General features: G+C 37.0%; 1 protein-coding gene across 2 annotated transcripts in view; it reads right to left on the bottom strand.

The window, feature by feature from the left end:
• The window catches only part of SGO2 (shugoshin 2), a 57,623-nt gene that overhangs the window by 12,781 nt on the left and 25,152 nt on the right, over positions 1-19,690 (bottom strand). For both annotated transcript variants that reach the window (XM_034954778.3, XM_014344040.4), the window contains one exon: positions 1,109-1,338. In XM_034954778.3, coding sequence (XP_034810669.2) covers positions 1,109-1,338 — 230 coding nt within the window. The remainder of the gene's footprint in view (positions 1-1,108; positions 1,339-19,690) is intronic.

Below are 19,690 nucleotides of genomic sequence, written 5' to 3'. Positions count from 1 at the left end.
AGTTACCTTAAACAAATTAGATTCGAAATCAAGCTGTTTCACAGATATAATTTCTGACAATGTGTTCTGATCAGATCCTAATATTACTAAGAATCTATGCTTATAAGAAAATAAGTTAGAAATGATGAGTACTCCTAAATCACATTTTACATTTGTATCTACAGAAAATATATACTGAGAATTCTGCCTCAGCCCCAACAGTAGAGTGGAGTACAGCCAACAGTAGAACCATTAGCATACATTTCTAGAGTGAAAGGAGGCCAGCAAATGAACCCAAATAATAGTGATAGCTCTGAAAAGGATTGCTATCAAAGACTATCAACAGGCAGCTAAAATTTATATAAATTATATATACATATATTAATATGTTTGTATGTGTGTAAATATATACACACATGTATATATGTATACTGTATACATTATATGTATACCATATATATGTGTGTATATATGTGTATGTGTGTGTATATATTATATACATATACATATGCCCACACACATACACACACACACACACACACATTTTCAGAAAGGAAAAACAATTCTAAGCTCTAAATTCAAAATTGTTATAGTTCCATATCCCAGTCTGAAAATCTATGGCAAATCTGTAAGCACCAGACTACACCACAGATTATCATTTAGGAATACTATGTAAATAAAATGTAAATGCCATCTTTTTTCTTGCTCAACCATTACCCAGACTCAAGTTTTTGCTTTACCATTAATTAACTGGTGATGATCTTCAAAGAGTCTCTATACCTATCTAGGCCCCCAATTTTCATATCTACAAAAAAAGAGGGTAAAACTAAGTAAATATATGGTATCTTTCAAATCATAAGCTAAGATATTGAGAAAAGCTCATTAGGTCCATTTATTTCTAAATATTTCTTCCAGAGTAACAGTATTAGGCCACTGTGGATGTGATGTTTGTCAGCATATTTACTTTAAAATTAAATCTATCACCAGCAGTTTTAAATGGCAGAAGTTAGCAAATCTGTAACATAAGAGAGCTAACTTATTAACTGTTATATATAATTGCCCTCAGGAAGAACATCTGATGAATGTAACTAATACAAATACTCAAAACGAATTTTTAAAACAATCTCACCTCTGGGAGGTACATCAACTATAGAAGAAATATGTTCTGAATCATCTAAACCATATACATTTTGATTATTCTCTTTAAGAAATAACACTTCCGAATTATCCTGAGTTGATAAAGGTTGTGTTGTTGATCCTGAAGAGGGAATATCAGGTAATGTCTTTGATTTAATATTGTTGTCACACTGCATTTTCTCTTTATCTTCATCTTCATCATCATTTGAAGTTAATGGAACCCTAAAGGCAAGTGGGAAGGAAATGAGAAATTATGTATTTTATAAATTTTCTTTAAATGCATAGGCAGTTATTTCTATATTCTATTTAAGATCGAACCACAAATCCACCTGGTACTTTTTCAAGTTCAATGAAGACACTTAAAGGTAGGAAATGAGTAGTTCCTACTAGAACAGAACTTGGAAGGAAACATGAATGCTTCTTAACCCCTTAGTCACAGTGGCCCCAAAAGAAGATAATTTATATATTTACTTCTTGTGCTATTAGAAGACTACTATTAAGCAAATGAAAAAAGTTCAAATGTACTTACAAATAGCCATGTATAATATTTATACTTTTCATAAAATTAATTCTATGTAATACCCAAAAATCTTCCTTTGGTTTCTAGCAAATGTAATTGTTTATAAAATTATGTGTGACATAAGTTTGCTATGTTTCCAAAAGGCATCCAAGTACACTAAAATCATTATTCCTAGAGTAATTAAATCTATGGGAAGAAAACTGACAGAAACCCACAGAAATAATTTGATACACTGACATATTTGAATTCAAAGAATAAAGAGTAATATCGTCCACAAACAGTAAAGAGCTATCTTGTATTCCAAGGAAATCACAGATATTTTAAAATAATTTATAATAAGAAAAATAAAATATTTCTGATAAATATTTATGAGAAATTTAAAGGCAACTACCAGTAGAATAGCTGTTGGGAGGAAATTTCTATACCACTTGAGGAAACAAGTTAACAAAAATAAACGGAGAGGTTCTGCTTCTGGTAATGGCTAAAAGTTACTATCAGACCAACCCTACCTAACATAATGACTATAAATTCTGGACAAAATATTTTAAAAAACAACTACTAGAAGTCAGTGAATGGACAAAAAGCAAGTAGAGAGCTAGCGAAGGGGGTACCAACACTTGGAAGAAGAGTGAGTTTCCCATTGTTTTACAGCCTCAGCTGGTGCCACATTCAAAAAAAGTTGGAAACCTACAGTCTTATTGGTTCAAGGTTAGAATTCAGGGCAACTGTAACAGCTGTAAAGTGATGGGGGGAAATGTCAGATAAGAGAGGTAAAGAGGAGAGCCCCAAATTTTGTGTATAAATGCTCCCCAAATATCTAGCTGACCTCTGAATCCCATATATATGAGGAAGATTCGAAGCAGCTATCTAAGGATAAAACAACTAAAATGAGATTTCAGATGTTGCTTATTTTGGGTTCAGACAAGGTTAGTGCCTATTAAAATTGAAACATCAAAACTCTTTGGGTGAGCATAACTGAATCTACATTTTCTCCAACAAGGGATACACAATACCCAGGTGCAATCTAATATTATCCAATATATGAAGCAATAGAAAAACATGATTTAAACTCACATGGAAAAGATAATCAAAAGAGAATGATCTTGATATGCAAATGGCCAATAAGTACATAAAAATATACTTGACATCATTAATTAATAGGGAACTACAAATAAAAACCATGATGCAATACTACTTCATACTCCTAGATGGCTATACTCACAAGAATAGATAATTATTAACAAGTGTTGGTGAGGAGATGGAGAAATCAGTGTCAAAATACTGTGCTGGCGGGAATGTAAAATGGTGCAGAAGCTTGGAAAAACAATTTGGCAGTTTCTCCAAAAGTTAAACACGGAGTTACCAGATGACCCAGCAATTCCACTGCTAGGCATATATTCAAGAGAACTGAAAATGTATGTCCACACAAAAATTTGTACATGAATGTTTATTGCAGCATTATTCATAATAGCCAAAAAGTGGAAACAATACAAATGTCCATTGATTGATGAATGGATAAACAAAACATGGTATATCCATACAACAGAATTATTGTCCCTCCATAAAAAGTAATGCAATGCTCATATGTGCTACAACATGAATGAACCTTGAAAACAATATGCTAAGTGAAAAAAGCCAGACACAAAAGGCCACATATTTTATGATTCCATTCATATGAAATATCCAAAATGGCCAAATCCATTTAGACAGAAAGTAGATTAGCAGTTGTTAGGGGCTAGGCGGGTGGAGAATGGAGACTGCTATAGATATGAGATTCCCTTTTAGAGATTGAAATATTTTAGAAATGAACAGGGTGAAGATTCAAAGCTTTGTGAATATACTAAAACCACTGCACTGTATACTTTAAAAGGGTGAATTTCATGTGATAAGAAATTTTATATTAAGTGAATTATATATCTCTATGTTTTTAAAAGTAAATACAAGAAAGGAAATAATTTAAAAATAGACACCAATGAAATATAAAACATAAAACTGAGAAAAATAAAATCAATGAAGCCAAAAGCTGAGTTTGTTAAATGAACAATAAAACTGACACACCTCTAGCTAGTTTGATTAAACATACAAATTACAAAAATCAGGAAAGAAAGGTTCTCACTACAGATACTACAGGCATTAAAAGAATAAGAGAGGTTCCAAGATGACCAAATAGGAACAGCTCCAGTCTATAGCACCCAGCATGAACGATGCAGAAGACGGGTGATTTCTGCATTTCCAACTGAGGTACCAGGTTCATCTCAGTGGGGCTTGTTGGAGAGTTGGTACAGGACAGTGGGTGCAGCCCACGGAGTGTGAACCGAAGCACTGCAAGGCATCGCCTCACCTGGGAAGTGCAAGGGGTCAGGGAATTCCCTTTCCTAGCCAAGGGAAGCCTTGACACACAGCACCTGGAAAATTGGGTCACTCCCACCCTAATACTGTGCTTTTCCAACAGTCTTAGCAAATGGCACACCAGGAGATTATATCCCGCACATGGCTCAGAGGGTCCCATGCCCACGGAGCCTCGCTCTTGCTAGCACAGCAGTCTGAGGTTGAACTGCAAGGCAGCAGCCAGGCTGGGGGACGGGTGCCCACCATTGCTGAGGCTTGAGTAGGTAAACAAAGCGGCCAGGAAGCTTGAAGCGGGTGGAGCACCCCGCAGCTCAAGGAGGCCTGACTGCCTCTGTAGACTCCACCTCTGGCGGAGGGCATAGCTGAACAAAAGGCAGCAGAAATTTCTGCAGACTTAAATGTCCCTGTCTGACAGCTTTGAAGAGAGTAGTGGTTCCCCCAGCCCAGGGTTTGAGATCTGAGAATGGACAGACTATTGCCTCAAGTGGGTCCCTGACCCCTGAGTAGCCTAACTGGGAGACACCTCCCAGTAGGGACCGACTGACACCTCATATGGCCGAGTGCCCCTCTGAGATGAAGCTTCCAGAGGAACGATCAGACAGCAATATTTGCCATTCTGCAATATTTGCTGTTCTGCAGCCTCCACTGGTGATACCCAGGCAAATAGGGTCTGGAGTGGACCTCCAGCAAACTCCAACAGACTTGCAGCTGAGAGTCCTGACTGTAAGAAGGAAAACTAACAAAGAGAAAGAACATCCACACCAAAACCCCATCTGTACGTCACCATCGTCAAACACCAAAGGCAGATAAAACCACAAAGATGGGGAGAAACCAGAGCAGAAAGCTGAAAATTCTAAAAATTAGAGCACCTCTTCCCCTCAAAAGGAATGCAGCTCCTCGCCAGCAACGGAACAAAGCTGAATGGAGAATGACTTTGACGAGTGGAGAGAAGAAGGTTTTAGATGATCTGTAATAACAAACTTCTCCGAGCTAAAGGAGGATGTTCAAACCCATCGCAAAGAAGCTAAAACCCTTGAAAACAGATTAGACAAATGGCTAACTAGAATAAACAGCATAGAGAAGACCTTAAATGACCTGATGGAGCTGAAAACCATGGCATGAGAACTATGTGATGCATGCACAAGCTTCAGTAGCTGATTTGATCAACTGGAAGAAAGGGTATCAGTGATTGAAGATCAAATGAATGAAATGAAGCAAGAAGAGAAGTTTAGAGAAAAAAAGAGTATAAAGAAATGAATAAAGCCTCCAAGAAATACGGGACTATGTGAAAAGACCAAATCTACGTCTGATTGGTGTACCTGAAAGTGACGGGGAGAATGGAACCAAGTTGGAAAACACTCTTCCAGATATTATCCAGGAAAACTTCCCCAGCCTAGCAAGGCAGGCCAACATTCAAATTTAGGAAATACAGAGAACGCCACAAAGATACTCCTTGAGAAGAGCAACTCCAAGACACATAATTGTCAGATTCACCAAAGTTGAAATGAAGGAAAAAATGTTAAGGGCAGCCAGAGAGAAAGGTTGGGTTACTCACAAAGGGAAGCCCATCAGACTAACAGCAGAACTCTCAGCAGAAACTCTACAAGCCAGAAGAGAGTGGGGGCCAATATTCAACATTCTTAAAGAAAAGAATTTTCAACCCAGAATTTCATATCCAGCCAAACTAAGCTTCATAAGTGAAGGAGAAATAAAATCCTTTACAGACAAGCAAATACTGAGCGATTTTGTCACCACCAGGACTGCCCTAAAAGAGATCCTGAAGGAAGCGCTAAACATGGAAAGGAACAACTGGTACCAGCCACTGCAAAAACATGCCAAATTGTAAAGACCACTGATGCTAGGAAGAAACTGCATCAACTAACAAGTAAAATAACCAGCAAACATCATAATGACAGGATCAAATTCACAAATAACAATATTAACCTTAAATGTAAATGGGCTAAATGCTCCAGTTAAAAGACACAGACTGGCAAATTGGATAAAGAGTCAAGACCCATCAGTGTGCTGTATTCAGGAGACCCATCTCACGTGCAGTGACACAAATAGGCTCAAAATAAAGGGATGGAGGAAGATCTACCAAGCAAATGGAAAACAAAAAAAGGCAGGGGTTGCAATCCTAGTCTCTGATAAAACAGACTTTAAACCAACAAAGATCAAAAGAGACAAAGAAGGCCATTACATAATGGTAAAGGGATCAATTCAACAAGAAGAGCTAACCATCCTAAATATATATGCAACTAATACAGGAGCACCCAGATTCATAAAGCAAGTCCTTAGAGACCTACAAAGAGACTTAGACTCCCACACAATAATAAAGGGAGACTTTAACACCCTACTGTCAACATTAGACAGATCCATGAGACAGAAAATTAACAAGGATATCCAGGAATTGAATTCAGCTCTGCACCAAGCAGACCTAACAGACATCTACAGAACTCTCCACTCCAAATCAACAGAATATATATTTTTCTCAGCACCACATCACACTTATTCCAAAATTGACCACACAGTTGGAAGTAAAGCACTCCTCAGCAAATGTAAAAGAACAGAAATTACAACAAACTGTCTCTCAGACCACAGTGCAATCAAACTAGAACTCAGGATTGAGAAACTCACTCAAAACTGCTCAACTACATGGAAACTGAACAATCTGTTCCTGAATGACTACTGGGTACATAACGAAATGAAGGCAGAAATAAAGATGTTCTATGAAACCAATGACAACAAAGGCACAACATACCAGAATCTCTGGGACACATTTAAAGCAGTGTCTAGAGGGAAATTTACAGCACTAAATGCCCACAAGAGAAAGCAGGAAAGATCTAAAATTGACACCCTAACATCACAATTAAAAGAACTAGAGAAGCAAGAGCAAACACATTCAAAAGCTAGCAAAAGGCAAGCAATAACTAAGATCAGAGCAGAACTGAAGGAGATAGAGACACAAAGAAACCCTTCAAAAAATCAATGAATCCAGGAGCTGGTTTTTTTGAAAAGATCAACAAAATTGATAGACCGCTAGCAAGACTAATAAAGAAGAAAAGAGAGAAGAATCAAATAGATGCAATAAAAAATGATAAAGGGGATATCACCAGTGATCCCACAGAAATACAAACTACCATCAGAGAATACTACAAACACCTCTATGCAAATAAACTAGAAAATCTAGAAGAAATGGATAAATTCCTGGACACATACACACTCCCAAGACTAAACCAGGAAGAAGTTGAATCCCTGAATAGACCGATAACAGGTTCTGAAATTGAGGCAATAATTAATAGCCTACCAACCAAAAAAAGTCCAGGACCAGACAGATTCACAGCTGAATTCTACCAGAGGTACAAAGAGGAGTTGGTACCATTCCTTCTGAAACTCTTCCAATCAATAGAAAAAGAGGGAATCCTCCCTAATTCATTTTATGAGGCCAGCATCATCCTGATACCAAAGCCTGGCAGAGACACAATAAAAAAAGAAAATTTTAGACCAATAACTCTGATGAACATCGATGCAAGAATCCTCAATAAAATACTGGCAAACCAAATCCTGCAGCACATCAAAAAGCTTATCCACCATGATCAAGTTGGCTTCATCCCTGGGATACAAGGCTGGTTCAACATATGCAAATCAATAAACGTAATCCAGCATATAAACAGAACCAAAGACAAAAACCACATGATTATCTCCGTAGATGCAGAAAAGGCCTTTAACAAAATTCAACAGCCCTTCATGCTAAAAACTCCCAATAAATTAGGTATTGATGGGATGTATCTCAAAATAATAAGAGTCATTTATGACAAACCCACAGCCTCCAGTTTTGAATGGGCAAAAACTGGAAGCATTCCCTTTGAAAACCGGCATAAGACAGGGATGCCCTCTCTCACCACTCCTATTCAACATAGTGTTGGAAGTTCTGGCCAGGGCAATCAGGCAGGAGAAACAAATACAGGGTATTCAATTAGGAAAAGAGGAAGTCAAATTGTCACTGTTTGCAGATGACATGATTGTATATTTAAAAAAACCTCATCGTCTCAGCCCAAAATCTCCTTAAGCTGATAAGCAACTTCAGCAAAGTCTCAGGATACAAAATCAATGTGCAAAAATCACAAGCATTCCTATACACCATTAACAGACAAACAGAGAGCCAAATCATGAGTGAAGTCATGATTCACAATTGCTTCAAAGAGAATAAAATACCTAGGAATCCAACTTACAAGGGATGTGAAGGACCTCTTCAAGGAGAACTACAAACCACTGCTCAATGAAATAAAAGAGGGCACAAACAAATGGAAGAACATTCCATGCTCATGGGTAGGAAGAATCAATATTGTGAAAATGGTCATACTGCCCAAGGTAATTTATAGATTCAATGCCATCCCCATCAAGCTACCAATGACTTCCTTCACAGAATTGGAAAAACCTACTTTAAAGTTCATGTGGAAACAAAAAAGAGCCCGTATTGCCAAGTCAATCCTAAGCCAAAAGAACAAAGCTGGAGGCATCACGCTACCTGACTTCAAACAATACTACAAGGCTACAGCAACCAAAACAGCATGGTACTGGTACCAAAACAGAGATATAGACCAATGGAACAGAACAGAACCCTCAAAAATAATACCACACATCTACAACCATCTGATATTTGACAAACCTGACAAAAACAAGAAATGGGGAAAGGATTCCCTGTTTAATAAATGGTGCTGGGAAAACTGGCTAGCCATATGTAGAAAGCTGAAACTGGATCCCTTCCTTACACCTTATACAAAAAATAATTCAAGATGGATTAAAGACTTACATGTTAGACCTAAAACCATAAAAACCCTAGAAGAAAACCTAGGCAATACCATTCAGGCCACAGGCATGGGCAAGGACTTCATGACTAAAACACCAAAAGCAATTGCAGCAAAAGCCAAAATTGACAAGTGGGATCTAATTAAACTAAAGGGCTTCTGCACAGCAAAAGAAACTACCATCAGAGTGAACAGGCAACCTACAAAATCGGAGAAAATTTTTGCAATCTACTCATCTGACAAAGGGCTAATATCCAGAATCTACAAAGAACTTAAACAAATTTACAAGAAAAAATCAAACAACCCCATCAAAAAGTGGGTGAAGGATAACAGACACTTCTCAAAAGAAGACATTTATGCAGCCAACAGACACATGAAAAAATGCTCATCATCACTGGCCATCAGAGAAATGCAAATCAAAACCACAATGAGATACCATCTCACACCAGTTAGAATGGTGATCATTAAAAAGTCAGGAAACAACAGGTGCTGGAGAGGATGTGGAGAAATAGGAACACTTTTACACTGTTGGTGGGACTGTAAACTAGTTCAACCATTGTGGAAGACAGGGTGGCAATTCCTCAAGGATCTAGAACTAGAAATACCATTTGACCCAGCCATCCCATTACTGGGTATATACCCAAAGGATTATAAATCATGCTGCTATAAAGACACATGCACACGTATGTTTACTGCAGCACTATTCACAATAGCAAAGACTTGGAACCAACCCAAATGTATACAACCCAAATGTCCAACAATGATAGATTGGGTTAAGAAAATGTGCACATATACACCATGTAATACTATGCAGCCATAAAAAAGGATGAGTTCATGTCCTTTGTAGGGACATGGATGAAGCTGGAAACCATCATTCTCAGCAAACTATTGCAAGGACAGAAAACCAAACACTGCATGTTCTCACTCATAGGTGGGAATTGAACAATGAGAACACTTGGACACAGGATGGGGAACATCACACACCAGGGCCTGTCGTGGGGTGGTGGCAGAGGGGAGGGATAGCGTTAGGAAACATACCTAATGTAAATGACGAGTTAATGGGTGCAGCACACCAACATGGCAGATGTATACATATGTAACAAACCTGCACATTGTGCACATGTACCCTAGAACTTAAAGTATAATAATAAAAAAAAGAATAAGAAAAGCATAGTATAAGCAACTTTATACCAATAAACTTTACTGACTAGATGAGATGTGTGATTTTCTTGAAAGACAAACGTTTTCTAAATTGACTTGAAAAGAAACCAAAAACTTGAAAAGCCCCATATCTATTTTAAAAATTAAATTCATAATTAAAAACTCCAGGCCCAAATTACTTCTCTTGTGAATTCTATGAAACATTAATGAAAAACTACCAATTGTACAAACTCTTTCAAAAATTGAGGAAGACAAATGCTTCTCATCCCATCAGGCCAGCATAACCCTTGTCAAAACCCATCAATGGTTTTTGTAAGAAAATTAAAGACCAATATCCCTTATGAACATAGCACAAGAATTTTAAAGAAAATATTAGCAAATCAAACCCAGCAATATATAGAAAGAATAATACATCATAACAAAGTGGAATTTTTTTTTAGGAACGCAAAGTTTGCATTAGAAAATCCACTGAAGTCACTGTATTAATAGAACAAAGAAAAAAATAATGATTCTCTCTAGAAATGCAAAAAAATCATTTGACAAAATTCAATACAAATCATTATAAAAACTCAGAAAACCAGAAAAAAGGGAACTTCTTCAGCTTGCAAGAAAGGTGCTAACTTTTCAACAGAAAAAGATAGATACCTGAAGATGATAAAATGACACCTGATTCACTTATATAGCATTTTAAATATAATAGAATTTGAAAGTAAGGGTATAGAAAAAGATATATCATGGAAATATTATAACAAACAAAGTAGACTTCAAAGCAGGAACCATTGCTAGAAATCAGAAAAACAAATCAGTCCTAAATGTATGAGTACCTAATAACAGCTTTAAAATACATATAGCAAAAATTGACAAAACTAAAAGGAGAAACAGATGAATTCATAATCATAATGGTAGACTTTAATAACCTTCTCTCAATAACTGACAGAATAAACAGACAACAGAAGCAGGAAGGATATGGAAGACTATAATTAACAAACTAGACACAGCTGCCATACATAAAAATACTGCGTTCAACCATTGCAAAATACACATTTTTTTCATGTGCACCCCAAATAATTACCAAATTAGATCAAGCTTTGTCCTAATGAAATTCCCAATATACTTCAAAAATCGAAATTCATTTTAACTATAGTCCCTAATTATAGCAGAATTAAGCTAGACATCAACAACAAAAAGTAAAAATAAAAATACCCATCAGCTTAGAAATTAAACAATATACTTCTAAGTGATCCACAGGGTCAAATAAAAAATCAGGAAAAAAAATCTTGAACTAAATAATGATATGGTATATCAAAAACTGTGAATCTAGGAGACTGATGATGTATGCCTGTAGTCCCAGCTACTCAGGAGGCTAAAGCAGGAGGATCATTTGAACCTAGGAAATCAAGTCCAGCTTGGGCAACAAGAACTCATCACAAAATAAACGAATAAAAATTGTGGAACACAGCTAAAGCAGTGATTATAGGAAAATAACCTTAAATGCTTATTTTTTTAAAAGAGAGGCTGAAAATTGATAATCTAAACTACCCCAAGAAGCAACTAATAAGAGTAATAATAATAATGAAAAGAAAATCAAGACAGAAAGAAAGAATAAAGAGCAGAATCAATGAAATAGAAAACAAATATACTAAAACAACAACATAGCTCCAAATGAGACCTTCACAAAGATGAATAAAATTGACAGACCTCTAGAGCAAGACTAAGAAAAAAAGTGATGAAACACAAATAACAATACTGAGAAAGAAGAAGAGAACCTCACTACATACCCAAAACACATTAAGCACATAACTTGATAATATTATGAACAATTTTATGCCAGTAATTTTAGATGAAATGGTCAAATTCTTTAAAAAAAATTTAACAAACCTAAGAAGAAATAAGAAATCTGAATATTCTTATACCTATTAAAGAAATGAGATGTTACACCAGGCATGGTGGCTCATGCCTGTAATCCCAGCACACTGGGAGGCCGAGGCAGGTGGATCACCTGAGGTCAGGAGTTCGAGACCAACCTGGCCAACATGGCGAAACCCTGTCTCTATAAAATATACAAAATTTAGCTGAGCACGTTGGCGAGCATCTGTAATCCCAGTTACTCAGGAGGCTGAGACAGGAGAACCACTTGAACCCGGAAGGCAGAGGCTGCAGTGAGCCAAGATCTCACTACTGCACTCTAGCCTGGGTTGCAGGAGTGAAACTCCACCTCAAAAAAAAAAAAAAAAAAAAAAAAAAAAGAGATGTTACCAAAACCTTTTCCACAAGAAAACTGCAAGCAGGCCCAGATAACTTCTAAACATTAAAAAAAAAAAAAAAAAAAATCCTACACAAATGCTGCCATAAAACAGAAAAAGAGGTGCACTTAATTCATTTACAGTGACCAGCATACTATAAATACAAAAACCTGACAAAATCTATTACAAGAAACAAAAATTATACATCATTTTCATCAACATACAATGATGTAAAATGATGCAAAAATATTTTTTTAAAATTAGCAATTACAATTTTGTGGCATATCAAAAGGATACTTCATCAGGAGCAGTTCATTGTAGAAATGCAAGTGTGGTTTAACATTCAAAAATCCTTATAATTCATTATATGAATAAAAAATATTAAAAAATTCATAACATTAATAGAAAAAAGAAAAAATTAGTATCTACTCAATAGTGACAGAAAAAGCATTTGATAAAATTCAGTAGTTATTCATGAAAAACTCTCAGCAAACTGAAAGTACAAAGAAACTTTCATAATCTGATTAAGAGAATCTACAAAAACCCAAGAGCAGACATCATATTTAATAACAGGAATACAATATTTAATAATGGGAATACAATATGAATGCCTGTTCTTACTTCTTTTATTCAATATTTAACAAGTAGCTGGCCGGGCACGGTGGCTCACACTTGTAATCCCAGCATTTTGGAAGGCCAAGGTGGACAGATCACGAGGTTCAAGAGATCGAGACCACCCTGGCCAACATGGTGAAACCCTGTCTCTACTAAAAGTACAAAAATTAGCTGGGCGTGATGGTGCGTGCCTGTAGTCCCAGCTACTCAGGAGGCTGAGGCAGGAGAATCGCTTGAACCCAGGAGGCAGAGGTTGCAGTGAGCCGAGATCATGCCATTGCACTCAAGCTTGGTGACAGAGTGAGACTCCGTCTCAAAAAAAAAAAAAAAAAAAAGTAGCCAATGCAACAAGGTAAGAAAAAATAAAAGCCAAAACCTGGACAAAACAAACAAACAAACAAATAAAAGAAAAGCTATATATTAGGAGGTTAGGGGGAATAAAACTGCCCTTATTCACAAATAGTAAAATTTTATTCACAAACTATTAGAATAGCAAGGTCACTGGAAACAAGGTCAATATCCAAAAATCATATTGCTATATATTAACATCAAGAAGAAAATTAAATTTAAAAAGCAGAGCTTCTCTGCCTATGGAGTAGCCATTTCTTATTCCTTTACTTTCCTAATAAACTTGCTTTTACTTTAAGGATTTGCCTTGAATTCTTTCTTGTGTGAGATCCAAGAACCCTCTCTTGGGGTCTGGATCAGGATGCTTTCCAATAACATCTTCTTGGCAAACTATGAAGGGATGATACTGAAGAGACCCCTGACCCAAAGGAAATAGACTGCAGCACCAATTGGCCAACTTTGGGTAAGTGGTGGGGTGCCCAGGTAAAGGATGGGATTGGGTTAGAGGCCCGACTTAGGGGAGTTAGTCTCTCCTAAGACAGAGTGGATTAAAGGCCCCTCTTAATAAAACGCAAGGATGCTTCACCAAACTTCAGTTTGAGGTCCAACTTATGAGAGTTAGAGTCCCTTCTGAGATGTAGGGGATTAGAGGCCCCCATCAGTAAAGTCCCTCTTGGCTACGAACAAATTTGGCATTATGGGACATTAACCACTCTTCTCTTTGGATTAATTTGCCTTCCACTCTTTGCAGATGGCTGTGGGTGACAGGATTAGGCACATACATGTTCATGGGACATGGGGAGCTTTTTCCTCCCCTAAAGGGGGAAACCTGAGAGCTGACGGGACTGCTGGAAAAGATCCTTTCACAACTGACAAATGGCCACCTGAACTTTTGATTCAGTGTCATTGCAATGAGTGGGTCTTTCTCTGGCTTCCCTGAACTCTTTGCCTGCCCCACTTTGCCACAGGCAATCTCTCTCTCTCTCCCTCTCTCTGTCTCTCTGTCTCTGTCTCTGTCTCTCTCTCTCTCGGCCAGGAGTTTTGGGGTTGATATCATAGTTAGCTCTAAAAATTGTTTTGAGCAGTTAAAAGCCTTTGCAAGCTCAAAATTGGCTGCTGTAAGGTCCTTCTGGGAAGGGCAATGGAAACTGCCCAATGCTGTAGCTTACTGGCTAAGGCTTTGTCTTTTCACTATGGCAGCTTGGGTTCAATACCCAGCTTAGGGAATGAGGACTTTCTGGTTGATATCTGTGTGATCTTTATCATTTGTTGATTCTCTTCCCCTCCATGTATGACTTCTGGCTTCCCTTCATGAATCTTCCTTTCTCTGAGCTACCTTTGGAGATTCTAGATCTTATAAAAATTGCTTACCACCTCCTTGAAAATATCATGTACATATGATTAACTTATGGTTAAGTCATAACTTTAGGCTTATTGGTTTCACCTGGGAGGTTACCTTTGGTAAAATTCAAAAGCGAGAAATATTGGCTGTTTGGCCTGGCTAAAATCAGGTAATGAGATTTAAAAGGACTTTTTAAAAGAGCACTATGACTAAAAGTCAGTAGATAATTAAAAGCGGATATTCGACTTAGCACGGTGGCTCATGCCTGTAATCCCAGCACTTTGGGAGGCTGAGGTGGGCAGATCACCTGAGGTCAGGAGTTCGAGACCAGCCTGGCCAACAATGATGAAACCCCATCTCTACTAAAAATACAAAAATTAGCCAGGCTTGGTGGCAGGTGCCTGTAATCCCAGCTACTCAGGAGGCTGAGGCAGGAGAATTGCTTGAACCCAGGAGGTGGAGGTTGTAGTGAGCCGAGATTGCACCATTGCACTCCAGCCTGGACGACAAGAGTGAGACTCCGTCTCAAAACAAACAAACAAAAAAAGCGGATATTCAAGCTCTAACAGCCTGAGACTCCTTGGGGAAAACAGAGGAGGCACCACAGACCCTGTTTTGGGAAAAACCTATTTACCTCATGAAACCCCAGGAATTGAAAGTTGATAGATCTCCCTCAAAATCTAAGGCTCTATTCTGTTTCACATTGTGTTATCTGATATTTTTGACTTTCGGGGGTATCAGAAATTCTTTGCATTATGAGAGAACATTGGGGTGTAATAATTTGGTAGGAAATATGCTTCTGGGGATAGCTAATGGCAGTTATGGCGGGGATACTTGGCTGTTTGCATGTTTGGATCAGAAAAGCATGCTCTTGGCCACCTGGAAGGTATGGAAATGTCCTTACCTCCCACTACCACTGAGAAATAAGATTCCCCTGGGGGATGGGCTAATCACAGAATGGGCTGATTAGCTTTGGGTTGCTTTGTAAAAAATGCACAGTAAAATCATTGTACTGTCTTGTTCCGTAGCATTTCTCATTTTTTGGGATCTAAATCTGGTATAAAAATGGGACCCTTAATTTGGGGGGATTTATTTTGCCTTCCAGCTATGCCTGCTTATTAGGCCCTAGAAAGTGTATGCTTGAAATAGAAACTTAAAAACTAGCAAATGAAAAATCTTACAACTACTGGATCTTCTTTTGTTTGTCTGTGTATTTATGTGTGTGGTGTGTGTGATATAAAAGGGCTTTAACTGGCTTAAAAATAATAAGCGCTTAAATAAAACATTTTGTCAGAAAAGTAAAAAGTGTAATGCCTTTTAGTTCATGTGACTTAACTAATCTTTGGGAAAAGATTATAAAAAGTCATGGGAATGTGAATATCTTTTTGCCTTGTTGAGAGGGTTAAAGAATTGTTTTAAATTAGATAGGATAAAGCTGAAGATTCGAGCAAGTTGTGGAGGTTTGTGAAAAATTAATCTTGTAAAAACGTTGTGTGTGAGAACATATTAAAGGGGTATTATTCTGTCTTTCCATAAATTGAACATTGGAATAAAAGCATAACAGGTTTTTCTTAGAGCACTGATCTGCTCTTTAAAAAAAAAATTTGTAAAGGGTTGTAAAAGGTTTGAGAATCTTACCTTAAGGTCAAACTGATTAAGATTGAATACATTTTTGTATAAGGTTTTATTAAGAATTGAGTTTGACATAAATAATGCACTAATGCAGTGGTGAAATTTGGCGTATTTGGCATAAAAATCTTACAGGAAGCACTGTCGAATGTGAAAGTGTTTGCCTTTCTTTGTGCTTCTATAAATATTACTGGTATGTGTTCCAAAATTATGCAAAATTCCTGTAACTCTGATATGGCTTAGTGTATGTTATTAATCATTATAACTGTTATGTAAAATTGTTGTATGTCATAGAAGAAACCAAAATTTCCTTGTCGATTGTGGCTTTAATAATGGTTGTCCTAAGACTTTTTGTCACCTACAGACAATTGTCTTGTTTTAATCCTCTTCAAAAGGTAATTTATAATCAGCTATAGGACTTTGACAGGTGCTCTTGAATGCAAGTTTCTAGTAACTTTGGAGATTGTGACATTAGAATAGAGGAAAAAACTTCCAGTACTCATGGAGAGTGGAAATGTTCATGAATATCAAATAGGACAGTATTTAACTGCATGGACTGAACCAATGTAAGTCTGAAGTAATCTTTTTTGGCTTTTTGCTTGAAACGTTGATGATCTTTTGTTTTTGTGTCAACAAAATTTTTCTTTTGAGCTATTTACAGCTTTTAAAAATTGAGTACAGTATACTCCTGTGAACAAAATTTGGAGCATGTTTGTTTCTCTCTACCTGATTTCTCTAGAATTTGAAAACTAGTTGTGAATATTCTTAATTGATGGCAATATAGTTGTTTGTATAAGTAGAATAAGAATCTGTTTTCTTTTGCAACAGAACACAATTGGAAAAACTGGTTATTTTACCAAGGCATTGACTGGAATGGTGTGCTTTCCTTTAAGCAATCAAATTTGACTTAGAGAGCCAATAAAGGCCCATTGGGAAAACTGGCCTCATACCTTGTGTACACAATCCCTGTACAGGTTTCTTGACCTGCGGTAAGTAAATAATGTCATTTTCTGACAGGCCCAGGAGCCCCAAGTTATCTTGGGACCTCAAGAAGAGAGGAATTTACTCAAGTTATAGGTATCGGAGGGTACAAACCCATGGCTGGGCTCGGCTTTAAAAAAGTCTCATCTGAGATTCCTTATGGAACAATGTTCCATCAAAGCCAGTTTAAAAAGAGCTTATGTTTAAAAAAATTATTCTTGCTGCACTTTATACAAATAATCAGGCTAAGTGTAAGACTAAAGCTTATTTTTGCAAACAAATCAGTTCTATTATGATTTGTCTTTAGTAAAAATGTGATACTGGAGAGAGAAGAAAATTATGTTTCAAGCACTATGATACACCTGTTATTGGATTCTAGTCTCATCAGTTGTTTTTGAGTTTTTTTCTGCAATTTAGACTGACTCTGCTTATTCCTGTGAACCCATCAGTGGTCTCTGGCTGTTGCTCAAAAGAAACAAGAGGGATAGGTAATGTAGAAATCTCAATCAGTATTCTAATTCTGGGCACATATTGGAATCAGTTAGTGACTCCCTATTAGCTTGGTTTCAACAATTGCCCAGTTCATGGAAAGCCTTCTTATTTAGTTTACTTGGGATAATTTTACTTATTTTGTTTTACTGTTGTAGAATATATTGCTATTGTACTCCTTGTGTAGGAATGCAGTATGGGCTTCCTTAATGTTTTCTGAAATGGTGCACTTATTAATCTTCCAGGTATCACCTTTTGTCAGAACTCAAGAGTTATGAATGGTCCTCACCATACTGTTGCCTTCTGACTGAGCTCCTCTCTACCCAAATACAAGAGACCCTAACAGTTAGGCAGGAATATCATCACCCCTATTCAGCCTGAAGAAGTTACAGAAGATGAATTTTCGTCCCTCTACAACCCTTAGGATTAAGGGTTCCCTTGTAAAAGGGGGTGGGGGGGTGCAGATGTGTCAGAGGTGTTTGAGCCAGAGCAACTCCGTCTTGAACAGGGAATGGGTAAAATAAGGCTGAGACCTTCTGGGCTGCACTCCCAGGATGTTAAGGCATTCTTAGTCAATGGATGAGACAGGGAGTCAGCAAAAGGTACAGGTCACAAAGACCTTGCTGATAAAACAGCCTGCAGTAAAGAAGCTGGCCAAAACCCACCAAAACCAAGATGGTGACAAAAGTGACCTCCGGTCTACCTCACTGCTCATTATATGCTAATTATAATTTATTAGCATGCTAAAAGACACTCCCACCAGCACCATGACAATTTACAAATGCCATGGTAATGTCAGGAAGTTACCTTATATGGTCTAAAAGGGGAGAAAACCTCAGTTCCAGGAATTGCCCACCTCCTTCCTAGAAAACTCATGAATAATCCACCCCTTGTTTCGCATATGATCAAGGAATAACTACAAGTAACCTTGGTTGAACAGCCCATACCACTGCTCTGCTTATGGAGTAGCCGTTCTTTATTCCTTAACTTTACTAGTAAACTTGCTTTCACTTAAAAAACAAACAAACAAAACCCAGTAACATTCAGAATATCATTTAAGAATATAAAATAAAGCTGAGCACTGTGACACACAACTGTAATCTCAGTTATTCAGGAGGCTGAGGTAGGAGTTTGAATCTAGCCTGGACAACATAGCAAGACCCTATCTCAAAAAATATATTTTAAAAAAGTATCTATATGAAATGAATAGAAATAAATCTGAGATATGTAATAACTCAATACAAAAAAACTACAAAACATGGAGAAAATATATATTATAGCTAAATAGAGTGATATATCATGTTTATAGATGGAAGAGTCAATTTTATAAAATGTCCGTTGTCCCCACACTGAACTATATTCCACATAATCCTGGCCAAAAATTCTAGGTTATGTATGTGTGTGTGTAAACTGACAAGCTGATTCTAAAATTCAAGTGTAAATGCAAAGAGCCAAGCTAATGTTGAAGAATAAAAATAAATAAAATGGAGATTCACACTATCAAATAGCAAGACTTACTATAAAGCTAATAATTAAGACAGTGTGGTATTGACAAAAGGACTCACATAATAGAATAGTGAGTTTAGAAACAGACCCATTCATATCCAGTCTCCTTGATTTACAATACAGATGACACTGCAGTGGGGTGGAAAAAGGATGATTGCTTCAAGAAATGATACAAGGTCAGTAAGATACCTACATGAAAAAAAAAATTATGACCCTTCCCTCCCATCATACCCAAAATTCTAAGTAGACTGAATATATAAACATGAATGGGAAAATAATAAAAATTTTAGAACAGAACACCTTGTGACCTTGCAATCAATAGAAATATTCCTTTTAAAAAAATGTATTGAGGTAAAAGATACATATATGACTTATATCTTTCCCATTTTTAAGTCTACAGTTCAGTGATAATGAAAATTCTCTTTCATTCCTCTCTCCCGCTTCCCAGCCTCTGGTAACCACAAATGTATCTTCATGAGATCCACTTTTTAAGCTCCCACATATGAGTGAGAATATTTGTCTTTTGGTGCTTGGCTTATTTCACTTAACATAATGGCCTCAGTTCTGTCCATGTTGCTGCAAA

The sequence above is a fragment of the Pan paniscus genome, chromosome 13 (genome assembly GCF_029289425.2).
Source record: "Pan paniscus chromosome 13, NHGRI_mPanPan1-v2.0_pri, whole genome shotgun sequence".
Classification (NCBI taxonomy): domain Eukaryota; kingdom Metazoa; phylum Chordata; class Mammalia; order Primates; family Hominidae; genus Pan; species Pan paniscus.
This window is presented reverse-complemented; position numbering and strand designations above follow the sequence as displayed.